Consider the following 26,017-nt stretch of genomic DNA (forward strand, 5'->3'; position numbering starts at 1 on the left):
GTCTCAGCATCTCTGAGACGAGTTCATGAGGAGATGGAGAGATAGCTCAATGGTTCAGAGCACTTGTTGCTTTTCCGGAGGACCAGGGGGATTCCCAGCACCCACATGGCAGCTCATAACTATTAGGAACTCCAGTTACAAAGGATCCTCTGACCTCCATGGCATGCATGTGGCACACAGATTCATATGAAGGCAAAGCACTTATACACATTAAATAAAGATAAATAAAACTTTTAAGAGGGAAGAAGTGAGTCACTCAGAGCTCTTCTGACTATGGGTGATGATTCGAATAAGAATGGCCCCCATAGGTTCCTACTGTAATGAGAATTTTGGTTTCTTAAAACGAACAAACAACAAACCCAGAAACAGGAATGTGGTATTACTTCAATACCAGGTTATGGGGACATGGGGCTGCTTCAGATTGTCCACAGCAGCTGACTATGATTTGCCTCGTGCTCTGGCAGGGGCTTGGTTTTGCCAGCTGCAGATAATTGCTGCAACTGTGTGACGTTTGGAATTCTATGGACTTTTCAGAGGGTATGTAAATGCTAGGGCCTCGAGGTGAATTGTTGGTTAGCTGTTGGTTGGTTGTTGTTGGTTGCTGTTGGCTGAGGCTTGTTAAGTAGTTGTGTACAAAGAAGAAACAAGAATAAACTAGACAGCAAAGATCAAAATTGACCCAAGGAAAGTTTGATGGTCCTATGACTCGATTTGACATCCCTAACCAACAGGAAGTAGTCTAACAATACATCACACCCTTTCTGACCCCTGACTTTATGCAGTGTTAGGGACCTGATAGGGTGAAAGAAAAGGGATGGAAAAGGAAGAAAGAACAGAGTAGCAAGTGCCCGGCTACATCATTTAGTTCAGCTCTTAGTCATCAGGGAGTAGAACTCTGATAGGATTAGAAGAACTAGGCGGTGTGGCCTTGTTAGAGGAAGCGTGGGGCTTTGAGGTTTCAAAAGCCCTTGTCAGGCCCAGGTTCTTGCTGTCTCTCTCAGCCCATGGATCAGGGTTAGGCTGTCAGCCACTGCTCCAGTGCTGTGCTCCCTTCTGACTCTGTGAGCAAGCCCTCAATTAGATGCTTTCTTTCTTTTATAAGAGTTGCCTTGGTCAGGATGTCTCCTCACAGCAATAGAACAGTGTTAAGGTTTGTGTATGCTTGGCCCAGGGAGTGGCACTATTAGAAGGTATGGTCCTGTTCGAGTAGGTGTGGCCTTTTTGGAGTAGGCGTGGCACTGTGGGTGTGGGCTTTAAGATTCTCATCCCAGCTGCCTGGAAGCCAGTATTCTGTTAGCGGCCTTCAGATGAAGATGTAGAACTCTCAGCTCCTCCTGCACCATGCCTGCCTGGATGCTGCCATGTTCTTGCCTTTGTGATAATGGACTGAACCTCCGAACCTGTAAACCAGCCCCAATTAAATGTTGTCCTTATAAGAGTTCCCTTGGTCAGGATGTCTCCTCACAGCAATAGAACAGTAACTAAGACACCATGCTTCTCAGTTGAGTCAGTGAACAAAAAGGAGGAAGGCAGAACAGCCTAGTGTGGAGGTTTGGAAGTCTCCAGGAAGAAAACTGCCCAGGGGCTAAAGAGAAGAGATGAAGACTTCCCCAGCTCGGTGGGTTCAGAATGACTTAAGGTTATCACGTGTTCTCCCTGGGGAGCAAAACCCATGGGCATCCTTGCCCGCAGCCGAATGAGAGCAGATCTGTGGCTCCAACAGTAACCCTGGCTCTCTGCAGCTCACAGTGCTAAAGAGTAAGTGGAGGGGCAGGGCAGGCAGATGCGGACGGCTGAGCAAGACAGGCTACTGTGATGCTTCTCCTCTGGACAGCTGCAAGGCTGGACTCCAGAAGAGGTAAATGTGGGTTCCATCAGCATGGGGCCCGCTCCCTGCTCCCCTCCCCCATGGCTCTAAACCGCATATTGTCTCTTCACTTCTCACTTGAGAACTCCTGGTGTACCTTCCACCTGTAAATGCTCCCTAATTTTCTAGCCATCTCTATGAGCCTGGCAAACGACAAGCTCTTTTCTCTTTATCCTCTCACAGAAGCACTGTCTAATGACAGCGTTTCCTAGTTTCCCAGGTGATCAACAATCCCCAGGGAGACCAGCTTGCTCTGTGCCACTCAACATTGGGGTCCAGATACCCCACTCAGGCTGTCCGGTTCCCCACTCTGCGCAAACGCTTGACTATCCCCCACAAACTTCTGTCTGTGATGTTGGCTGGCCATGTGTAGGCTTAGTAGCTTAAAAGTCAACAAGATAAACTTCATCTGAAATAACTATAAATGCCAATTGAGTCCTTGATACAGTTTCCTCGTGAAGCTTCAGTAAATTAATAATAGATCAACCAAAAATAGCTTCTGGGCTTGACGTACTTTTGGTACGAGTTTCCGATAGAGCGGCAAGCGGTGGCTTTGTGGTGTGAGTTGAGCGTGGAAGCACTGCTCTTCATTTAGCTGCACGGAGGCACGTGGAGGAAGCTGTGACATTATTAATCACTATATTCGGTTATGATTGATGGGCTTTTCTGCGGGGAGGAAGAAGTGCCTCAGATACAATCTGTCCCAACAGCCCTGCGATATGCTAATATTTTCTTCAGATGAAAGAGGAGATGTGTTCAAATCCCTGCCATAGCCGGCGATTGATACTGAGAGCCCCAGAGGGGCCAAAGAAGCTGGGAGTGGGAGGATGGGCCAGGTTAAGCAGCAACTAGAGAAGCCTGTGGGTTTAGCAAATGGCCTCGGTTTCAGCTCGACATGGCTTTCGTGTGTGTGTGTGTGTGTGTGTGTGTGTGTGTGTGTGTGTGTGTTTATGCAGGGGGATTAGTATGTATGCAGGCATGTGAGTGTGCATGTGGAGGCCAAAAGTCAGTTTCAGGTAGCCTTCCTCAAGAGCCACCCATGCTTTTTTGAGACAGATTCTCTCACTAGGACCTGGAGCACACCAATAGGCTAGGCTGACTGGCCAGTAAATGCAAAAACAGCCTTTCACCTGCCTGGCCCTGGGATTTGCAAGCATGCATTACAGTGATCGGCTTTTTTACATGGATCTAGGGACTGAACTCAGGTCCTCATGGTTGCAAGGCAATCTTGCTTCTCTAGATGAGCCATCTCCCCAGTCCTAACTGTAACTTTGTAAATGCCCTTTTAAAGGAAAGCTCGCCTGCCTAGGAAGGATGCCCTAGCCCTGACTCTGTGCCTCCTCCTCTGGTGTAGCGAAGAACAAGCAGTCAGCTCACTTGAATGATTCACCAATTACCTCTGAAATGATGCAGGCTGCGTCCTACAATTCTGAGGCACCAGGGTAATCTCATCAAAGTTGTGTGGGATCACTCGGTGTCCAACAGACATGCTAGTCACAGCTGACTGGGTCGACCAGATGTTCCAGCATCACGGATACCCAAGTCCTGGAATCCTTTCTACTTCTGAGAGTTTCTTTAACTTGGAAAGCCACACAACGTGAACAGCCGGGGCCTTTGCCTGTTTTTTCCTTTTATGCCTCCTTAACTGTATGACATATGCTTGAATTCCAGCCTTCAGTTCAGAGCTGTTTTTGCGTGTGGCAGGTTGAGAAAGGTCTGGAGTCCTGTCTGTTCTTACTGTGTGCCTGAGCAAGGCAGAACCCTTTGGGGCTTCTCAGCTATCCTCTATACACGGCTATTAGTGCTTCTCACCCAGGGGTAAGGTGAGGTTTTCTTCTTATCTTAGCCTCGTCTTCTATCCCTACCGCACCTCATGTGGGGGTCCACAGATGACAAAACAGAGCAAAGTCTGACAATGTCCCTAGTCTGACCATGCACTGACATTTCCCTCTTTTGGTCCTACTGGAGCCCTGACTTCAATATTATCAACTAAGTCTAAGGTCTTGGACTTATCCAGCACCCCAGGATGGCGCTGGGACCTGGAGGACAGACTGGGGCAAGGGCACAGGTAACTCGGCTGGGAGGGGGTGGGAAAGGGCCACATGCCAGAGAAAACACAGGGGGAAAATGACTGCTTCGCAGACAGGTGGTCTCATGGGCAGAGCAGCTTTGTCTACCACTGTGGTGGAAGCAACAGAGGCTGCTCTCTGATGAGGAGTGACCCTGGCTAGGGACTTGACCAGGTGTATGTCTGCTGAATGCAAAATCAGCCACAGCACATTTGCTGAGAGACTCAGAAAGCAGGGTAGCTCACGATGGTGATAAGGAGGCTGGAGTTGGGGCTTCTTCTCCACCACAGCTGTGTTCCCATGGCCAGGCTGCTCACCCCTTTCTCAGTTTCCCCCAGGGATGAGAGTGGTGTTTCTTTGTGAGAATCTCTGGAGACAGGTTCAATAGAATGAAGTGCCTAGAACAATCATAGTGAAGGCTCGGCCTCTTACCCCTACTGTGACTAGAGCTGGCCAAAATCACACACTGATAAGAGTCCCAAAGAAAACCAACCACTGGGCACTTCCCCAACTCATCCCTTCTCTCCTCCCCCTCAACAACTTTGCCATTCTCTTTGCTGTGGTTTTCCTAGGTGGCCACCTGAGCCACAGAAGGGAGCCTGCCACCACGTGAGAGGCCACACAGAGCTGGTTTAGGCTGCTGGTGGGGACCAGTTTGTTGCCAGGCTGAGGGTGTAAGTGGCTGAGAGGAACTGTGAGTCAGAGGAAGACACTCCCTGTTGTGTCCTAATTGCTTTCCTGTTGCTGTGATAAACTGCTCTGATCTAAAAGCTACTTAAGAAAGAAAGGGTCTGTTTGGTTCCCAATTCCAGGCTGCCGGCCACTACTTTAGGGAAGTCGGGGCAGGAACTCAGGAACTGGTCATACTCTTTGCCCAGTCAAGAACAAAGAGACTAAACACACTCTTGCCTTTGCTTCTGTTTGGCTTGCTTTCTTCATTCCTCCTTGGTTCAGGGCCCAGCCCAGTGGAATGATGCTGCCTCCTACATTCTATGTGTGCCTTTCCACCTCAGTTAACATCAAGGCAATCCCAGATAGACATGCCCACAGGCCAAGCTGGTCTAGATAATTCTTTTTTTTTAACTCTGTGTAGCCCTGGCTGTCCTGGAACTCACTCTGTAGACCAGGCTGGCCTCGAACTCAGAAATCTGCCTGCCTCTGCCTCCCAAGTGCTGGGATTAAAGGCATGCACCACCACTACACAGCTCTAGATAATTCTTAAGACTATCTTCCCGGGTGATTCTAGGTTGTAGCAAGATCAGTTCAAACCCAACCTGCACACCTTGCTTTGGGGCAACTCATTGGAAGAATGGAGGAAGTGGCTTTGAAGTGTTTCACTTCAAGTTCAAGAGGCAATTAGATAGAGTTCTCTCTCCTCCCTCCCTCTCAGCCCCCCTCCCCCTTACCTCCTTCTTTACTGCCCCCCTTGCCCTGTCCTCTCTTCCTAGTATTGAGAAGCAGAGGTTAACTGGCCCTCATCTAGAAAAATATCACTTATCTGTGTGGCCAAGAAAGTGCCACCTAGTATCCCATTAAGGGTTTGACATGGAGAAACGGCCTCTCTAGTCATCAGAGGCAGGGAACATCCATCCACTGGTCATACTAGGGTCTCCACTTACATTACTCCTCTTGTTGTTACAGTGCCATGGTGAATCTCAACACGGAGACAGTAAAGCAGGGCAACACCCTCCTCCTCGAGGAAACCACCAGGCTGCCTGTAGCTCTCCAGAGCCCACTGCCTCCCTAGTCTTCAGGAATAGGGAACCTGAACACTAGAGAGATACAGGGGAGGCTCAGTGACACACAATCAAAGGGCTTGCGTGTGTGCGGTCCAGGAAGGATTCAGGGTGAGTGGAGTGGCCCTGAGTAATGACTAAATTTGAGCCCAGACTAGGTAGAATCTTCTGAAGACGCCCTGAGAATGCCCTCGGCTGACATGGGAGTGGTACCTCTCCACACAAAGCCATCCAGTCAATCACTGAATTGAGACGGAGCTCGGGAATCATCCAGCCGAGAGTACGATCTGGCTGACAGATGAAGGCAAGACCTGAATGCCCGCGGGGTCACTGGATAATGAGGGTAGCCATGAACATACTTTGGAAAGTCTGAGTCAGAAGGCAGATGTTGACAAACCAGCTATCAGATCACCTTTACGATGGAAAATAAAAGGGCATGCCGGCCCTGGGAGCCAGCTAGTCTGCCCAGTTGTCAGATGCTGCTTTCAGAAGGTTAATTCATTTGCACATGAGCAAATCTGACCTCCAGGTTCAGAGGCATGTGCACATCTTCTTGGTTCTCATAAGCCATGTGTGTCTATAGTTAAAACATGGGTGTGCTTTCATTCCAAACCTTCTCTCCCTCAGCCCTAGAAGGGAGGCACAGTAAGTATCTAACTCCACTAATCCCATGGCCATCTTCTTAGGCTAGTCTAGCACGATCAGGTAACCCCTACCAGGATTCAGGGAACTGAGCAAGGACTTATGGGTCAGCGGCTGGGTCTGCTCAGTGTGGTGGCCCTATGTGGAGTGCACAGTGGAAGAGATGCGTTATGTGGTTTTCTGGGCTCTGTCTCCCCTCAGAAAGAAGCTGTGGCTGGCAGCTAGCCTCCACTCCAAGCTGCATGGCTTCCTCATGGGTGGTAAATCCTTCAAGGTGACCACTGTTGCCTCAGTGACACACGATTAAACTTAGTAACAAGGCCTTGCCTGAGGCCACCTGGCTGGAAGGTGGCAGTGCCCTAAGAGAGGAATTGGTCCAGGATGGAGTCTAAGGTTAGTTTCGCTTGGTACAGTCGGAGTTGTAGATAGAACTGGAGTGGTGATGTCTCCTGGTGAGAACACCTGGCCAAATGTCCCCAGCACTCCTGGAATGGAGTATGCTGTCTGGCTTTTATTTTACCCTCATAACCTAGTCCAAACCCATAACAGCGTAGACTCACTCATTCATAGGCGGTTTCCATGGGGAGGAAGCCAGACTCAAAAAAAGCCAAAGGCTGGAGAATGCAGATCCCCGCTTTCAGATGTGACCACAGGATGGGGGTGGGGAGATTGCTGTTGATAACTGACAACCCCCACCCATGTCCACAAACTATGGACCCTTGGTAACATCTCCTATGTACCCAAAAACTGTCGCAGTAGGGATGACCATCCCAAACAGTTGGCTTTCCAGTGAGCATTTTGTGATAAATACACCTTATGGGGAGACAAATAAAGACAAAACCAAAACAGATACTCCTAGTACCAAGTGCTTCTAACAGAATAACCCACAGGCTGGCTACACAGGGGTCCGGGCCAGGCTCCAACTCATAACAACTCATGCGACTCAGGTTTGGAGATATACCGTACCCTGAAACAATCAGTTACAGTACTCTTCTGCTGTGCATGGGACAAGCCAGGGAACTGGAAGCCAACATTTTATGGGCCCTCTGGTTATTTTTGAGTTTGAAATATATGGAAGTCTCAGAAGAGTTCAAAAAAGAAAGAAAATGTGTCCAATTTCAAACCAACATATTGAATCAAGTAAATTAAGCCACGATTCTCAAACTGCTCACGGAACTGACAGGCTCTGATGCATTTTAAAAAGGCGTCTCAGCTCCAAGCCTGGTATGGCATCCCCACCCCCACCCCGCTATCCTGAGGCCTAACCAAGTGGCAGAGTGGTTCTAACTCCTCCCGACAGCTCACACAGTAGCTTCCAGGGCTGAGTGACCTCTCACTGGAAAACCCCCATGCTTGGCGCTGGCTGGTTATTTTCTCCATGCGGCCATTTACAGCTCAGAAAAGTTGTGTCCTCATCCTGATGAGAAACTCAAGTCTGACACAGAGCAGGACAGGCTGCTGGCTGACACAGGTCCCTGAGTTAACACAAAGAGACAAGATCACTGTCAAGAGCCACAGCGCAGCGTGGCAGGTGGGGGCGCCAGAGCGCACACATGCCACCTTCCATCAGAGAGCCCGCGTGACTAGAAGCCCTCACTAGGGTCACCAGACTGGACCGACCGAGTATGGAGTCAAGCATCTTTTTTAAATCCCTGTTACCTTTTCAGTGAGTTGGACTTCTTTGACTGTTCGTCTGTTATCTACCTCGTTTTCATTTACCCTTGAAAATAAAATAAAAATAATTTTTGTTAACATTTTTCCCCCTGAACAGATGCTGACATTGGACCTGCATAGCACTAAGTGGCAGGCTTTCTGAGTCACTTCTCCAGGAGCAAGGGCATCCCTGAGCCTCAGTTTCCTCATCCTGTACCGCATCTACGGGATCTATCATCTTGGGGGGGGCGATCTTCGGGAGGCGGGGGGGGGGGGGGTGGGAGAACTTGATGCACACCAGGATTCACTTCAGCTGAGCCCACAGCACCCAGCCTGGATGATATTGCACTTCATCCTGACTATAGTAAACTCCAGTCCTCTCTGACCCCAGTAGCCTCTTGGTAAAGGACTTCTGGGTCACCGTGTGCCTGAATCCTACTTGGCTCCACCTGCCCTTCCTCTCAGCTCTCCTGGGGTCTGCAGCATCTGTGTAGCTACTAAGCTTTCTTTAAGACTGACTGCTGGGGTCGGGTGCTGAGCATAGAACAGATGAGTCAGAGCCTGGGCCCCTCTCCTGAATACCAGTTCTCCATCCCCTCCTACGCAGCCAATCCAGGCTGGGGTGATAAGCAGGACACCATCCCACCGAGTGACAGCCACAGATGGAAAAACAGGAGTGCGGAGTGGTTGGGTACCAGGGAGAGGATAATGGGGGGTGGGAGGAAGCTGGAGGCTGGACAATGGGTAATCTTTGGGGTGAAGATAATAAGAGGCTTGTGCTCAGGTGTCATGTGACCAGAGACCCTTGAGCTAAAGGACACCACAGCTCTCCTGGCCACACAAAGGGGACATCAGGCATCCCTGGGACAGGTGCTCAGCACACAGGAGTCAGCATTGAGCAGTTGGAGCTAGGTGGATGGGTTAAAGACACACAAGGGAAGTTTAGAGACAGTGGAGGAGACCGTGGGGTGTTGTGGGCCATAAAAGGGAATCTGGACTTCTATCTGAGGGACAGTGAGGTCCTTGGAGCATCTCACATCACTTTATGTGTGTAGGAGGAAGCCAGTGCTGAGAGCCATTCAGGTCTGTGCCCACGTTAAAGTCAGGATGGGTCAGCAACCCAATTTTGTGTTAACTGTGTTAATGCAAGCTTAAGACGGCTTTAGTGGCATATTCAGTTGATGAAAACTACTGTTCATAGGATGTGCATAAGAGTTAAAGAATAAATATCGATAAGGAGCATAGAATAGCACAACTTTTAAAATCCTTCCTCTTTTCCCCTTTCTGTGTGCCTATACCTAGGTTTTCCCTAACTGGAACCAGAGTCAATCTTTGTTTTTTAAGCAAAACGTTTACACTGATTAAGTCTTATAACACACGTTTCCTATAACCGGCAGTTACTCTTAACTCTCTGTGGGGAGAGGATTTCCATCTTTTCTCCTCAACTCTTTACCCTTCTACCAAAGCTATCTTCATTTTTAAAAGCCAGTAGCTGGGCTCTATCCCACCTGCAGTCTCCACCCTTTACCTGAGGGTTTATGCCCTGTTACATCACACATGCCGTACATAAGAGTTTGGGGCTGACAATCTGCTTCATGCTCTTTATTTTTACCACTTGTTCTAGATTTCTCTCTCCTTTCTTATTTCTAGGTTAAATGTTTTAAAAAATCATTTCCTTTCCCCCTGTCTGGAAATTAAACATTTGCATCTATGGTCTTTCAGCTGGCCTAACGGTCACAATGTACAGATGTAAGACTTCTATGTATAGACTTAAAGCACTCTTGTCAGAAACAGGCAGCGCTCAGATGACTCTGACTCAGTCCATCCACTCTGTCTCCCGCCTAGTATTCGAACTTCAAACCTCTTATTGAAGGCACAGACATGCTGGGGCCACTTGTCCAGCCAATCCTGTTTCCTCTTACTCGGTGTCACAATGGTCACTGTTTTCTGTACTGTCCCTAAAACCTCAGGCCTTCCAGCCTGATCATTTTTCTTTGGCCTCTTCTATACTGCTGGGCCAGCATCTCAGATTAGCTGCCCATCTTCACAAATGAAATTTAAACTATTTTTACTTGGCCCCAAGTCTTTATTTTGTAACATGTTTCCCACTCCCTTTTTTTCTTGAGACAGCGTGTTATAGGAACCCGAGTGTCACCTACTCCTGTCCTTCCTCCACCTTAAGTACTAGCTCCATCTCACCTGCCCAGACTGAATTGGCCTTGGAAGCATTCAAGTTCAAGAAATGCTCATATAGCGGACTTCCTTTCCTCCACACGGGCCCCTCTCCTGATGGATCTGAACTGTGGCCTCTGCGGCAAACAGCCCATCTTCCCTGCAAGCCCCACTTCTCTCAGCCTTTGTTCTTCACGTCTTCTGTGGCAAGGCTACCTCCCTGGAACCAAGTATGCATCCATCTGCCCTTTGAATCTGTGTTCTGCTAATGCTGCCTGCTTCATCCATTTGAATCTTGGTTGCCTGAGTGGGGAAGCAACCCCACACCATGAGACCTATTCCCTGATAGGGAATTCAGCTTCAACGTAAGGATTATACTCCAGAAACTTCCTCAGAACTCTGTGGTTAGTCGTCAAAGGTAGCGCTCAGAGTGCTTTTTAAACATCACCAAGATCGGGGTGGTGTTATACGTGGAAGACCATTACAATTTATCCAGTCAGCACAGTGCCAACGCCATGTGGATCAGTCACCACACAGACGCAATCACAGTGGTTGTATTGGCTCATCGTAGCTGGGCATGTAGCTCACGGCAGAGTTTGCCTAGTGTGAGCAAGGCTCTGGCTAGTTCCCCTGAACCCCCCATAAACCCATGGGAAGAAAGGTTAACACTACCTCTCTTTTAGTAAATCACTGCACGAGTGTTTCTGTAGGATGAATGGTAACAGTGTCCATATTAGAGAACACAAGCTCTCCCACACTGGAGACAGTAATCCCCCAATTTGAATGTAGCATAGACTTAAATCACCCAAGGGTTATAACTGCATCTACAGGCAAACTATCCCATCCTGATGGGGCCTCCACTCTAGTCAGCTTGCCACGGGACACCCAGGAGCTCCGGTGGTCATTTTTATATGTGGCAGGTTTCGATGCAGCAAGAGTGGACAGGGCAGGAGAGAAGTGATGTAAAACAGTCTTTTTTTTAAAGATTTATTTTATTAATATATGTAAGTACACTGTAGCTGTCCTCAGACACTCCAGAAGAGGGAGTCAAATCTTGTTGCGGATGGTTGTGAGCCACCATGTGGTTGCTGGGATTTGAACTCTGGACCTTTGGAAGAGCAGTCGGGTGCTCTTACCCACTGAGCCATCTCACCAGCCCCCAATGTAAAACAGTCTTTCTTCAGCATGCCAGTGCATGAAGTGTGGCCTCCACAACTGTCTCTCCAGGAAGGAGTTACTGTGGCCACAGTAAGTCCCACCTCCTCCGCAGCAGAGACTTGAGCTGTTATTCTGCTGCTGCATCCCCATGACTGGAAGTTAAGCAGCAACAGCAAGCTGCCCCTGGCTTTATGTGAGTTGAGATGGATAAAGTCGTCCAGAACCTGGCTGGACACACACTGGACTGAACACTAGAAGCAAAGGTGTGCTTCTGCAGTTCCCAGTGATGGATGATCAACTCCTGGCATGGGACGTATCAGAACTCCACTCAACAGCCTTCCCAAGCCTATCCCCCACCAGAGCAGGCATCGAGGCATGCTGCAGACCATGAGTGGCTCATCCCTAGCCGACCAGAAGCAGCAACTCCCCGCTGCCCAGCATCACGAGACAGCTGTACCACACACCTTTAGCTAGCAGAAGACTGGGACTCAGAGACCACATGTGATCACGTGGCCCCCACTGCATGTTCACAACTTTCACGTAATCTTAGTGATCTTCTTAGTGGTCTCCTTGCAGTGATGAAATGGAGGCTCCAGCTGCCAGGGGACAAGTGGTAGAACAGAGTCTGTTCAGCCCATGGCAGCTTGTAACATAGAGGAGTTTCAGTAAAGTGCCAGGGTAGAGAGAGCTTACAGGGTATACTGCCCTGTCCCAATGAGTTTGTTCCTCAAACCAGACTGCACCTTCCAAAGTTTAATCACAAGCTGACAGTCTACTCCAGATCTCAAGCCAACACTGGCTAACCCATTCATGCAGGCAGAGTCCTCATTATCCAATCGATTCCCCAAAGCCCATCATCTGTCAATCAAGGCCCCATTCATAAGCCTATAGAAGACAGTTCCTAGTCACACCAGCGCACAGCATCTTAAGATCAAAAATCTGTAAGCTGGTGTCCTAGTCAGGGTTTGTATTGCTGTAATGAAACACCACAGCCAAAAAGCAACAGAGAAGAGAGAGTTTACTCGGCTTACACTTCTATATCACTGTTCATCATCAAAGGAAATCAGGGCAGGAGCCTAGAGGCAGGAGCTGATGCAGAGGCCATGAGAAGGCGCTGCTTACTGGCTTGCTCCCTGTGGCTTACTCAGCCTCCTTTCTTATAGCACCCAGGACCACCTGCCCAGGGATGGCACCACGCACAGTCGCACAGTGGGCTGCCCTGCCCCCATCAATCACTAATTAAGAAAATGTCCCAGAGGCTTGCCTGCAGCCCCATTTTTTTTTTTACAGAGGCATTTTCTCAGTTGACATTTCCTCCCTTCAGGTGACTTTAGCTTGGGTCATGTTAGCATAAAACTCTCCAGCACAGTCAGACAACCACAGTAATGGGCATCGAGCTCTGGCATCAGTTGCTGGGCACACTGTGGCACTGTGGCAAGGAGAGAGGGCGGTATTGCACCCTGCAGGGGAAAGACTTGCTTTCATTCTTACCAACTGCATAGAACTCTGGGATTGATGAGTGCTCTCTCACTGCCTTTGTACTTCTCTGATTTTTAAACATTGATTAATTTACTCCCCCCCCTCCCCCCGCATCATGCATGTGGAGGTCAGAGGACGACTCGTGAGAAACTTCTCTCCTTTCAGGGACTGAACTCAGCCTTTACCCACTGAGCCATCTTGCTGGTGCTCTCTGAGATGCCAACATTCTTTGTCTTTATCTGGCTTGAGCGTCCCAGCTGTTGCTTCTTTATTCCTGTGCACTCTCTCTGTCTCTCTTTGTCTGTGTGTTCTCCCCACTCCCTTCCATTTCTACAGTTTGAATGTCCCCTCCAGATTTTGGTGTTGTGTACTACACCACCAAAGGGCTTAAAGAAGTAACCCATGACCGGATAGCTGGTACTCCCACCCCTTGCCTTCCCTGTAGTGCAGGGGCTTACATCTTGGACTTCCTGGCCTCTGGAACTCTCAACAATAATTTCCATGCTTAGAAATTACCCAGGCTGTGTATCCTGTTATAGGCATATGATTACCCAGGCTGTGTATCTTGGTACACAGAACAAAGCAGGACAGATCTTCCTGGAAGAGCCATTTCAAGTGCCCTCTTCCTCCCAAACTTTGTCCTGTGCCTGTCCTCTCTGTGTCTTTCTGCCCTACATCTGTCAGAGCTGCCTTCCAGGCCACTGGTATTCTGTTCAGCTGTGTTTACCCTGTTGTCACCAACCTACTAAGTCTATTCCTCGAGTTCCCAGCATCCTGAGTTCCCAGCATCCCAAGTTCCACTGTGCAGCAATGTTACCAATAGGCTCTTCTCTCTGGGTCTCCCCACTGTGGTAGCACACTTGGCTTTGCCTCTTGTCTTCTTTACTTCAGATAGACAACAAAACTGAGCATGGGAATTCACTAGGAGTGGACAGGAATTCACTAGGACTTGGCCAAAGCCCATAGAACCAAAGTCAACTGTACAGAAAGTAACCTTCTCTGGATTCCCATTTTTATTTTATTTTGGCCTCTTCAAGGAGTCCTACTCTTGACAGCACACTAAGACATTAAAATGCCTGTATATATATTTGACATTTTATCCAGCATTTTCATTGTGTTCCATAGAAATGCTGTTTATGGTACATGACCTGCCATATCCGTGGGATGAGACTTGATCAGAATGCATGGTCTCCTACCATCAAGAGGATTCAGCTTCACAGAAAGACAGCATCTTTCAAATCGAGTTTAAATCATTAGCCTTTTATGGTGAAGAAAATAATTTCGGGTCCTTCTCATCTCAAATTATCAGTCTAAGGTTTCATAGTAAGATGCACACACAGATCTCTTGCTTTCTGTTTTTCTAGCTCTTTAGGGTTTGGTTTTTGTTTTGTTTTGGTTTTTGTTTTTTGTTTTGATTTTTGTTGTTTGTTTTTATTTGTTTTGGTTTTTCTAAACAGCTTTTTAGTTTTTGTTTTAAACAAAGACTATTTAAATAGGCGATGGTACACCCAACAATATTATCCATAAATGGGTCAAGAGACTAGACATAGTCTGTATAGCACTGGTTGTTCTTCTGAATGACGGGAAAGCACACAGTTGGATGACTTATTCAACATGGAACAGAGTGCCGAGGCCTCCCAGCCATGCACTATGTATTAGTATGTTTCTGGTACTGTGGCATAATACCCAGGTCTGGGCAATTTATAATGAAAAGAATTGTGTTAAGGAGTTGGTTAAAGAACTGGAAGGCCAGGGTCTCTAATGAAGGCCTTGTGCTCTTTCAGCCAGTGGCAGAAAGTGGAAGAGCAGGTGTGTGTGGAGGAACAGGCACACATGGAAGAAGGACCCTGAGAGCATCCTGGCCCCACTCCTGAAGGTAAATGATCTAGTCCCATGAGAATAAGAACCTACTAGCATGAAAACATCTTTTCCCCCAGGCTCTGACCCCAAAACCAACTTCTTTCCATCACACTCCACACCCAGCAATACCAACCAGTCAGGGAACTAAGGTGACCATGTGAACTTCTGAGATTTCACTTATTTTTTTCACTGAGATTTTTCTTATTGTGATTTAATAGGGGGAAGGCCATAAAATTTGTCTTTATGAATTGGGGGTACAGCTCAGTGGATAAAGCACCTGCATGGCATGCGTGAGGCCTCTGGGGTTCAATCTCTTACTCCCACAAAAAGAAAAGAAAAAAAAGAGAGAGAGCCACTGTACCATTTACACAGTTCAGTGTGTTCAGCATATGCAATATGTTGTACAAGAGTCTTAAGGGTCACAGATCCTCACCACCCCCAGCCCCCTGTCAGCCAAGGCTCCCCATTGCTCCCGGCTCCCCATCACCCCTTCCTTCTGTTACAGTGGTACTTGTGCCTAAGCGAAGGGATTGAGATAGGGACTCAACTGTGACTTTTAAAGTGCAATACTGAAAGGTTCTAACTGCACAGGATAGCTTTTATTTTTATTTATGTGTATTAGTATATATCCATGTGTGTCTGTGCCCATGAATACAGTACCCATGGAGACCAGAAGGTGGCTTTGGATCCCCTGAAATGAGAGTTAAAGGCAGTTATGAGCTGCCTGACATGGGTGCTGGGAACTGAACTCGGGTCCTCTGGAAAGATCAGTGTGGTGGTTTGTAAAGGAATGGTCCCCATGGATTCATGCATTTGAATGCTTAGCCATAACTAGTGTCACTATTAGGAGGCGTGGCCTTGATTAGGTAGGTGTGGCCTTGTTGGAGGAAATGTGTCAGTGTGGGCGGGCTTTGAGGTCTCCTATGCTCAAGCTCCACCCATGGTGGAACACAGCTCCCTTCTTCTGCATGCTGATCAAGATGTAGAACACTCAGCTCCATCTCCAGCACCATGTCTACCTGCATGCTGCCATGCTTCCCACCATGATGACAATGGACTAAAGCTCTGAACTGTAAGCCAGCCACAATGAAATATTTTCCTTTATAAGTGTTGTCGTGGTCATGATGTCTCTTCACAGCAACGAAACCTTAACTAAGACAAGCAGCAAGAGCTCATAAGCTGCTGAGTCATCGCTCCAAGCCCCAAATTTAATTATTGCAATTGTTTGTGACACTTCATAGAAAATGAGGCTTATTTGCAGAATCAGATAGGCAGGGCAGAATTTTCTTACTACTAAGACAGTATTTTCTAAACCATAAACTGAAACCCAAACCTGCTGACAGAATCATTGAATGTTGTGTGGCAGCGCCCACAGGCTGCAGTGAGCCTGTGAACCCCACATTTGTGCTAAAGCCCTGAAGCACTGGGGTGATTTTACAACACCTCTAATATCCTGCTTCCATCCAACTAAACACTCGCTTTCCAGTGAATGGCACAAAAATGTACAAAAGACAATGCCTTTCAAATCTGGCATTAAAGCCTGTTATTTCCAGATTTAAAATACATCATACAAGAAATATTTTAAGCGTGACTTTACTGGCTATATTTATGTTCTATTACAGCCTTATTCTTCCTTCTAAATAAAATTCTGACAGGAATAATCCATTAAGTATTACACAAATAAGCTCTGCCCATGTGCTTTCTAAAGAGATGCAGATATAAGCCAAGCGTGGTGGTGCAAACCAAAAGCCCCAGCGCCTAAGAGGCTGAGGCAGGAGGATTATGAGTTTAAGACCAGCATAGGATACACAGCAAGTCTCAGTCTCAGAGACAAAGGAAAGAGATATAGACACAGATACAGATGTATTGCTAGGCCTGACTCTAATGACCTGTGTCCTGACACTATACATCATTTCAAATATCAAGTGTTAATATGGGTGAGAGAAAAAGGCTTACCTCTTTATACCATTGATGTTTATATCAATTCCACCACCAAACCTGGAGAGGAATTCAAGGTACGGCACGTTACCCAAGCTGCTGATCGGGATCTACGGTCAGACAGGAAGAACGACAACATGTTAGAGAGTTGAGACCCCAGCCACAGACAGCACAGCAGGTCCCCGTGTCTGTAATGTTGTAATGCCAAGACACTGTTAGACATTTGCAGGTCCTTGCTAGGAGTCAGAATCCATACATGGCTTCAGAATGCAAGGAGCGAGGCTAGTCTGTATCCATGGAAAAGCCAACATGTGTTGACAACACTGCCAAACTCTTGACCTGAGATAAATCTAACATGGACATAGAAATCAAGCAGAATCGGGGGAAACATTTCCTGTGCATCTGTGTAACTGTTAGCTGAGTGGAGGGCAGAGATGCTCGTCTAGTTTCAAGGCAGAAACTGTCTCTATTTAAAGCTATTTTCTAATAAATTTCTAATGGTGGTTATTGATTTCTTGGAGAAGGGACTGCATGCCACAGTGTAGGTGGGGAGGTCAGAGGATGGCTTGTCAGAATCAGTTCTTTTATACCATGTGTGTTCCGGAGAATGAACTCAAGTTGTTAGGATAATGGGCAAGCGCCTTAACCCACGACTGAGCCATCCCACTGGCTCAAACGTTCTATAAAAGTTACTATTGGATCAAGTGAGTCGGCATGAACTACAGATTAAATAAAATGATTTAATCGACTGAGATTGACACTGCACTGTGATTATGTGAGAAGTTAGTCCTTGTTGTTAAGAATTAAATGTCCTGAGGTCAGAATGAAGAACTGTGAGACTATCAACTTCCTTGATGTTCGAAGACTTTTCTCCAGAAAATGAAATGTTCTTTTGTGTGTTGAAGACCACACTAGAAAATAGGAAGGACCTCCCATGCACACCGATGAAAAGAATTAACCTCACAAAAGAAGCTGCACTCCTGAAAGTGACCTACAGAGTCAGTTCAATCCCTGTCAAATTCCAGTAATATTCTTCACAGAAAGTCAAAAACAAAAAACAAACTAAATATCATATGGAAGTACCAAAGACTCAAATTATACTGGAGATCCATGGCCACAAACCTGGCATGGTGCTGACATAAACACAGCCACCAAGGAATAAGACAGTCTGAAGGACGCGGAAGGACATTTACACACAGTCACCCGCTCGCTCGTTCTCAGCCAGGAACACACACTGAAGAGATGTCAGCCTCCTCTAACTCTGAAAACACAGGACAGCCAGAGGCAGAAGACTGAGACTAGATCCCTGGCTCGCCCTGCACAGAAACTGAATGCATGGAGGACATTACTGTGAGATGTGAAGCTCTGAGAGCCCTGAGGGACAATGCAGGAGCAATGCTCAAAGAAACAGGCACAGTCAAGGGCTTTCTGAGAGTACCCGCAACACAGGGAGCACAGCACACCCGGCAAAGCAGCTCTGCAGCAAAGGACCAATGGGCAGAGAGAAGCAGCAGGCATGTGGCGGGACAAAAGCTCTGCCAGCCAATCATCTGACAGGGGATTAGTATCCAGCATATATAAAGAGCTTGAAAGATTCAATACTGATGGAACAAATATCTGTAAGCAGGTGAATGAATGGAACAAGATGCTCTCAAGAGTTTAAGTGGCTAATAAATATACAAATCAATACATGCCCAACCTCCCTAGTCATCAGGGAAATGTAAATTCGGTCTACAATGTGGGCCACAGGGGATGGATGGTTCAGTGGGTCAGAGTGCTTGTTCTGCAACCAGAAGGACCTGTGTTTGAATTCTCAGCACCAATGTTAAAAAAAAAAAAAAAGAAAAATCAAAAATACCTAAAAAAAAAAAAACAAAAAACAAAACAAAAAACAAAAACAAAACAGGCCTAGATACACATGCCTATAACCCCAGCACTGGGACTGGAGGCAGGTAGATCCTAAGAGCTGCCTGGCCAACCATTCCAGACCAAAACAGTGAGTGTCCTGATCAGTGAGATCCTGTTGCAAGGCAATAAAGAGGGAATCCAAGGAGGAAGACGCTGATAGCTTGCTCTGACCTCTGCATATGCATATATGGACGTGTACCTGCACACTGGCATGGACACACACAGATAGATGCATGCACTCGCACACACCCACACAACTAAAATTAAAAATTTAAATGACATAGCTCATCTCCAATGTATTTCTATCCCACTCTGGTCATTTAAAAGAATTTAAAAGGCCGATGGAAATTAGTATAAGCATCACAGAAATCAACATGTGGCGTGTTTACAAAAACTAAACACATAACTGCCCTGTAATCCAGCTGTACCACCCCTGCGTACATAATGAAGGATGCTAAATCTGCACACCACAGAGATATTTAAGCACCTGTGTTCACCACCACAACATTAATAACCAAGCGAGGGGTGCATCCTACACATACACTCTTCATTCTGAAGAATGAAACTACGTCATTCTCAGAAAAAAAAAAAAGGATAGAACTGGAGGTCATCATGTTAGGTGAGGTAAGCCAGATGCCGGCAGACATAGCAAACATGCTTCCTCATAGAGCCAGCCTAAACTTAAAAATAAAAGACATGTCATTTCTCAGCCTTGTGGCCGAGATTAAGTGTAACATAATACATGTGAAAGTAAAGGGAGGACTGCTGGGAAAAGGGAAAGGATGAAAGGGAGGACTGCTGGGAAGAGGAAAAGGATGAAAGGGAGGACTGCTGGGAAGAGGGAAGGGATGAAAGGGAGGACTGCTGGGAAGAGGGAAGGGATGAAAGGGAGGACTGCTGGGAAGAGGGAAGGGATGAAAGGGAGGACTGCTGGGAAGAGGGAAGGGATGAAAGGGAGGACTGCTGGGAAGAGGGAAGGGATGAAAGGGAGGAATACCAGGAAGAAGGGAGTGATGAAATAGAGGACTGCTGGGAAGAAGGAAGGAATGAAAGAGAGGACTGCTGTGTAGAAGAGAGTGATGAAAGAGAGGACTGCACAGAAGAAGGAGGGATGTTATGAGTGATGGGGGATGAACGTGACAATAGAGTGCTACCAACGTGTGTGGAACAGCATGGTGAAGATCTGGTTTTGTACAGTAAATCTTTACTGATAAAAACCCATGCCCTGGGCTGCTCTTTCAGCTAGGATCAGGTCCCAGCACACACATGGTGGCTCACATCCATATGCAGCACCAGTTCCAAGGAATCCGATGCGCTCCTCTGGCCCCTACAAGCATGGCGCACACGCGGTAGACAACCATACACACAGGCAAACACACATACACATTATTATTATTATAAAAATAAATGTCTTGTAAAAATAGGCACATCGTGCACATGTTGAGTGTATTGCTAATGAGTGCACGCACACGAGCACGCACACACACACACACACACACACACACACGCACATGCACATACACGCACATGCATGTACACACGAGATTCCAGGAGAAGAAGGTGAGGGGAAGGCTGTGCCTCAGACAGCTCAACGAGGAGGGACCTAAGGATTCCTGTGCCATGAATGCTTTTAGTATCATTCTTAAGGGAAATTTTCAGTTAGGTTCAGATTTATTTCTAATACAAAGTTGAACTTTTTAAAATGAAGATAATTACCCAAGAAGGATTATGGATCTAGAATTTATATACAACCAAGAGAAATATGTTATTAAAGTCTCATCCAGGTTAACGTAACACACCATCCTTCACAGCTAATGATTCCAGAGACTGCACAGCTGAGTTGGTATTTACCTTGCCTTGAAGTGGCAAAGCCTAGCGTGGTTATCTCAGTGTTCCCCACAGGATACATTTCTCTTCCCAATTTAAAACATGTGTAACTAGGAAACGAGGCCAGAGGGATGTGGGCTTATGGCATGCCTGAGGAGAAGCGTTGCCTGCACGGGGGCACCTGTGACTGCTGCTTCTAATGCTGCGCGTGCTCGCGGGACAGGAGAGCAGCAGGTACGTCAAAGCTCTTCTAACCTGACAGAGGATGGGCAAGCTGGTGTCAGATGTAGGGTTCAGGATTGAATATTCTGGGTGATAAGATAAAAGGGGGAAAAAGGGGACCTGGGGGTGGGGTGGGGGTGGGGCATCAGTCAGTAAAGTACTTGCAAGGACCCAAGTTCAATCCCCAGAAGCCACATTTAGAAAGCTAAGTGTGGGGACACGTGCTTATAATCCCAGTGCCGGGAAGGTAGAGAGGGGCTGGTCCCGGTGATTAGCACACTACACTGGCCAACCAGCCTGGCCAGTGAGGTAAATTCCAGGCCAATAAGTGTCTCAAAAACAGGGTACACAGTGCCTGGGAAGCAGCATTACAGCATTTAAAGTTCTCTTCTCTAGTCTTCACAAGCACACACACACAGAGAAAGAAAGAGAGAGAGAAAGAGAGAGAAAGAGAGAGAGAGAGGGAGGGAAGGAGGGAGGGAGAGAGAGAGAGAGAAGAAAGAAGACACACTTGCCAGGTTACACCCAATAAACGGGCCTAGGACAACTTTCAGGGCTTGACAGGAGCCACCCTGAGCCACCTTCAGAGTCCTTTTCCACAGTTCATGGCCACCCTGTATGGTGCTGCTGCCAGTCAGAACCAGAGGTCTGCCACTCCAGAGCCTGAGCCATCCTATTGTACATCCTACTGGACAAAGGCTTCAATAATCTCAAGAGTCCCTGACAGTACATTTCTATTCTGACTGCAGATGCAGCCTACCATGACTGGTGTCGACAGCTAAGCTCCTTGGACAGAGACAGGAAGGCTCCGCTCAGCACTGAGCTTTTCGGGATTTAGGGACCTGCTACAAGTGTTTAAGATTCACAAGCATCCACACCCAAGTGGACTGCGGGAAGCAAGCTCTTAGGCTGGAGATGAGGGAGTTCCACACACAATCTGTGTCTGGCTGGCTGAGAATTTCCACAGCCTCGTTCTCTCTGTAAGAATACCACAGGGGCCGCACAGAACTTCATTCTCTGAAACCCATTTGCTTACAAGATTTTGTTAGTTCTTTAAATGGCCTACGCCTAGGCTGAGGAGATGGCTTGCAGGCTAAAATGCTACACAGGCAAGAAGGCCTGAGGTCAGACCCCACACACCTACGGAAAGACGAGGCATGGAGGCATGTACCTGGATCCCCCTGGTGAGGGGACAGAGAGACAGGTAGGTGATGGGGCTTAGTAGCCAACCAATCTAACCAATCAGCGAGCTCCACGTTCAGTGGAAAACCCTGTCACCCAAAATAAGACAGGGAACAATGGAAAAAGGCAGCCAAGGTTGAACTCCTGCCTCCACAGGTGGATGCAGATTCGACAGGGGAAAGGGGTCGGGTGCAGGAATCCATGTTCGTACTCAGAGGCTCCTCATGGAAGCACAGAGCGGGCCGCCCCAAAGGCCAGGATGCTCCAACATTAAAGCACCCTCATGTGGCTCTCCAAAAGAACACTAGGGCTAAAGGATATACAGACGGCTTCTGAGACTCTAGTCTGACACGTTAGGCAGATGACTATGAAATCTTTTACTGGTTTTATGAGTTTCCAACCGTGCTACCGACGGAGGAGGAAGGGTGTCACTCATTCAGCTCGGCCCAGGTACCACACTTGAGCTCCTTCCCAGGACCTGGGCCCCTGTGACTGAGCACGGGTCCCTGAGGAAGTGTGCCTGATGCTAGGGGGAGAGAGCCAGGATCTTCTCTTTGAAAAGGTCACCCAGTGCCCAATAACTTCTTCTGAAAATGGTTGCTTTTGACGACATGTCTAAGCCGAGGTTTCTGTACTTTCTCTCCTCCTGCATAGCTGCTCAGCTTGGGGAGATTGTCTCTACTGTTAACAGACATCACACTGTGGCCATAAGAACAATACACGGATCCCAGCACTTGGGAGGCAGAGACAGGTGGATTTCTGAGTTGCTACACAGAGAAACCCTGTCTCAAAAAAAAAAAAAAAAAAACAACAACAACAAAAAGAAAAAAGAAAAAAAATAAAACACAAACAACAAACAAAAAAGAACAATACACGGTTTGTTTGTTTGTTCCTGAGGCATGACTTCTCTGTGTAGCCTTGGCTGTCCTGGAACTGGCTCTGTAGACCAGGCTGGCCTCGAGCTCAGAGATCCACCTGCCTCTGCCTCCTGAGTGCTGGGATCAAAGGTGTGCAACACCAGGCCCAGACAAGAGATTATATTTTAATTCTCCTTTTGGTATAAAGTGTTTGTCACACATCAGGCTGCAGAGGAGACACCCAGTGTTTACAAGGTCAAATGGCCTTCATATGTCAGAAATATTCCCATGTTAGAGCCACCCCAGCCTCAGCAGGTCCCCAAGAGAGTAAGTCAGTGTTCATCACGGCCATATTCACAGCCATTAGAGAGCAACCTGAAGATCCCAAAGGCTGGGGAGTTTGGCACATGCGTACGTGGGGCCTGGCAGACAGCTACAGAAAGGCTGTCAGTGCTGCCCAGCACAGCACAGGGGAGCCCGGCTCATGCCAAGTGAAAGTAGCCCTAGTATTGGAAAACACACGGGCTGTGGCTTAGTTAGGGTTTTCGTTGCTGTGAACAGACACCATGACCAAGGACAACATTTAATTGGTGCTGGCTTACAGGTGCAGAGGTTCAGTCCATTATCATCAAGGTGGGATCATAACAGTGTCCAGGCAGGCACAGTGCTGGAGAAGGAACTGATAGTTCTACATCTTGATCTGAAGGCCACTAGGAGAAGTCTACATCTTCCAGGCAGCTAGGAGGAGGGTCTCAAAGCCCACCCCCACAGTGACACATTTCCTCCAACAAAGACACACCTACTCCAACAATGTCAGACCTCCTAATCGTGCCACTCCCTGGGCCAAGCATACTCAAACCACCACAGGCTGTGACCCCATTTATATGAAATGTTCCACATTGCCAGGTAAGGTCACACATTCCTTTTAAGCCCAGCACCTGGGAGGCAGAGGCAGGCAGGTAATCAAGGCCTGCTGCATCTCCACAGTGAGTTCCAGGCACACAGGGATTATACAGTGAGCCACTGGCAAAAAGGAAAAAAAGGAAGAAAGGAAGGGAGAAAGGAAAATAAAAATAAATAAATAAATAAACATTTGGCACCTTCAGTGTCAGTGAGTGGATTAAGTCGCTCCCAGTAGATGAAGGGGTCGGGGAGGATGGCTCCTAACGAGAACGGGCTCATTAGGTATTCAGGGCATATACATTCGATCTTAATTAAGCTGCTATTAAAAATGTAGACAGCAGCCAGTCTCTCTGGCTCAGCATGTGACGCCCTCTGTTGTCAGGTTGCTGTAGGAAGACCCTGAGAAAAAGTGGGGCAGCCTCCAAAACCAAGAACAGGTGCTGGGGATAGGAGCCACGTAACAGAAAGGCAGGGCAAGGAAACATGCTAAGGATGATGGAGTCCAGATTCCTCACTCATTGAGCAGGCAGCTATAACGCTGGAAAAGGAAGGGGCAGATGCTCCCTAGAATGCTGGCGGAGAACTGAAGACATGGGCTTTGTGTCACATAGAAATGGAGGTACTGTCAATACAGGGAGCCACTCGTGTGAACCAATGGACTCCTAGAGCTGTGCCCACAGAGAAGGTTCTGGTGTTGGCTCCCAGAGATGTGAGCCACCCGCTGCCTAGACCCTGGCCTCCTGGCATCCTACTCCATTCACACACAGTTAGCAGAGCTCTGGAGAGACCTGCTCTAGCATCTCTAGCGTCTCTAGATCTGAGACCCTGAGAGTCATCCGATTCTAGGACTCAAGCAAGGGGGATACAGAAAGCAAACAAATCCTTATAGTAATGGAATTGTGTCCAAGGCTGTGGAAAGCAGACTAGAGGGGCTCCTGCTGGCTGAGTAGGGATGATTTTAAACACTGGGGTGAATAAATAATGATTCGTAACCCACTTACGAGGAGACCTCAGGTCCCTGCGAATATGTAAACAGAGAGTGAACAGATTGAAAGTCAGATGAGAAGCGGAATATTTACTCATCTCAAAGTTTCCCTCATGGAATATTAACTACAAAGTGCACACCCTGGAAAGCCTGACAGATTTCCCTTCTGAAGTGGCCAAGGCGAGCGTCAGCAGCTCCCGGACACAATGGCATCAGGGGCAGCCTAAGCAGAGGAGGAGGTTGCTGGGACACAGCCATGGAGACACAGCCAATGCAGGCTCCCGAGGAAACCCTAGGCAAACCCACACAGGGACTCCTTCAATATCCAGAGGCAGAGTCAGGGAAAGATGGGGGAACTGGCTCAGACTGACAGGGATCAAATGGGTACCAGAACCAAGGGCAGGGGCTGACTGTGACCTGGACCTACAGGGTGGGCCTGGGGCAAATGCAGTGTTGTCTGAGGCTAGCCTGGGAGTAATGAGGCGAGGCTGGGTTGTGGTTGATGGGGCAACAGCCCTGGTTTGAAGGAAATCCATGGCACAACACCTGTGGGTAACCACGCACCTTTTTCTCAAATGGCGTAAGAAAAAGATGTTCTCTGCACGCTACACTCAACTTGCCCATGACTTTGTTTTCAAAACACAAGGCTGTGACTGTGACAGACCAACAGTTCTGGGGAAGAGGGGAAAGTAGGTTTTAGAGGGAGTTGAACCCTACAAGGGGCGGGTGGGGGAAGAGCTTCCAGTTCTCAGTGGTGTTAAGCTTCAGGCCAGGTCAAAGTTGCTACTCAGCACAGATGACCTAAAACCCATGGGGGTTGGGAGGAGGGGAGCAATCTTACTCTGATAAATGCACATTGTGTCAAACTGCTCTTGAAATTGGTACACCTAAACCCACAGACCTCATCAGAGAAGTTTCTCTGAGCAGTGGATGGTGGGTAAGGCAGAAACAACCAAGCACTTTGACCTCTTTTCCAAGTGAACAGAGTAAGTGCCATTGGAGTGTTCATCTACAAATGGCACATCTATATCACACACACACAAACACATGCATACACACACACAATATACACATGTATGTGCACACACACATGCACATAAACACATGCACATATATACAATAAGTACAACATATGCACATATACACACATACATGTGTACATACAAACACTAGTACATACAGAGATATGTACAGTATTATACACACACACACAGCTCAAAGGCCATAGTGGAAGAGGCGGTGAATGGAAATCTCCTAAGAGCCAGAGGTTGGAGAGGAGCAGAGAAGAGCAAGCTCTTTTGAACATGACAGATCCACTGCACTCATGAACTCATGGCAGCGTGATGGAAGCACATCTGTGCATGATCAGGCCAGCCAACCTTCTGGCATGGAGGAGGATGGGCCCCATGAGGTCCCACTCCCAGCTGGGAAGCTGGGGCCAGTCTGTGGCACATGGGGAGGGAAAGACAAGTTGTGAGTCAACCACGGTCAAGTGGAAAGTCACACTCACTAGTGTGTGGGCAGCATGGACTCGACTTAGGGGCTATTAGAAGATGGGA

The 26,017-nt window shown here is 47.7% G+C and overlaps 1 protein-coding gene across 8 annotated transcripts in view; it reads right to left on the reverse strand.

Annotated features, from left to right (window-relative positions):
- Efcab6 (EF-hand calcium binding domain 6) overlaps window positions 1–26,017 on the reverse strand; it is a 208,314-nt gene that overhangs the window by 135,323 nt on the left and 46,974 nt on the right. For 7 of the 8 annotated variants that reach the window (XM_006521531.2, XM_017316792.2, NM_029946.4 and 4 more), the window contains 2 exons: window positions 16,593–16,684; window positions 7,974–8,034 (listed from right to left, as the gene is read on the reverse strand). In XM_006521531.2, coding sequence (XP_006521594.2) covers window positions 7,974–8,034; window positions 16,593–16,684 — 153 coding nt within the window. Of the gene's footprint in view, window positions 1–7,973; window positions 8,035–16,592; window positions 16,685–26,017 lie in introns of those variants that run through there. The other variant, XM_017316794.1, reaches the window with a different exon arrangement.

This window comes from Mus musculus, chromosome 15 (genome assembly GCF_000001635.26).
Source record: "Mus musculus strain C57BL/6J chromosome 15, GRCm38.p6 C57BL/6J".
NCBI lineage: Eukaryota > Metazoa > Chordata > Mammalia > Rodentia > Muridae > Mus > Mus musculus.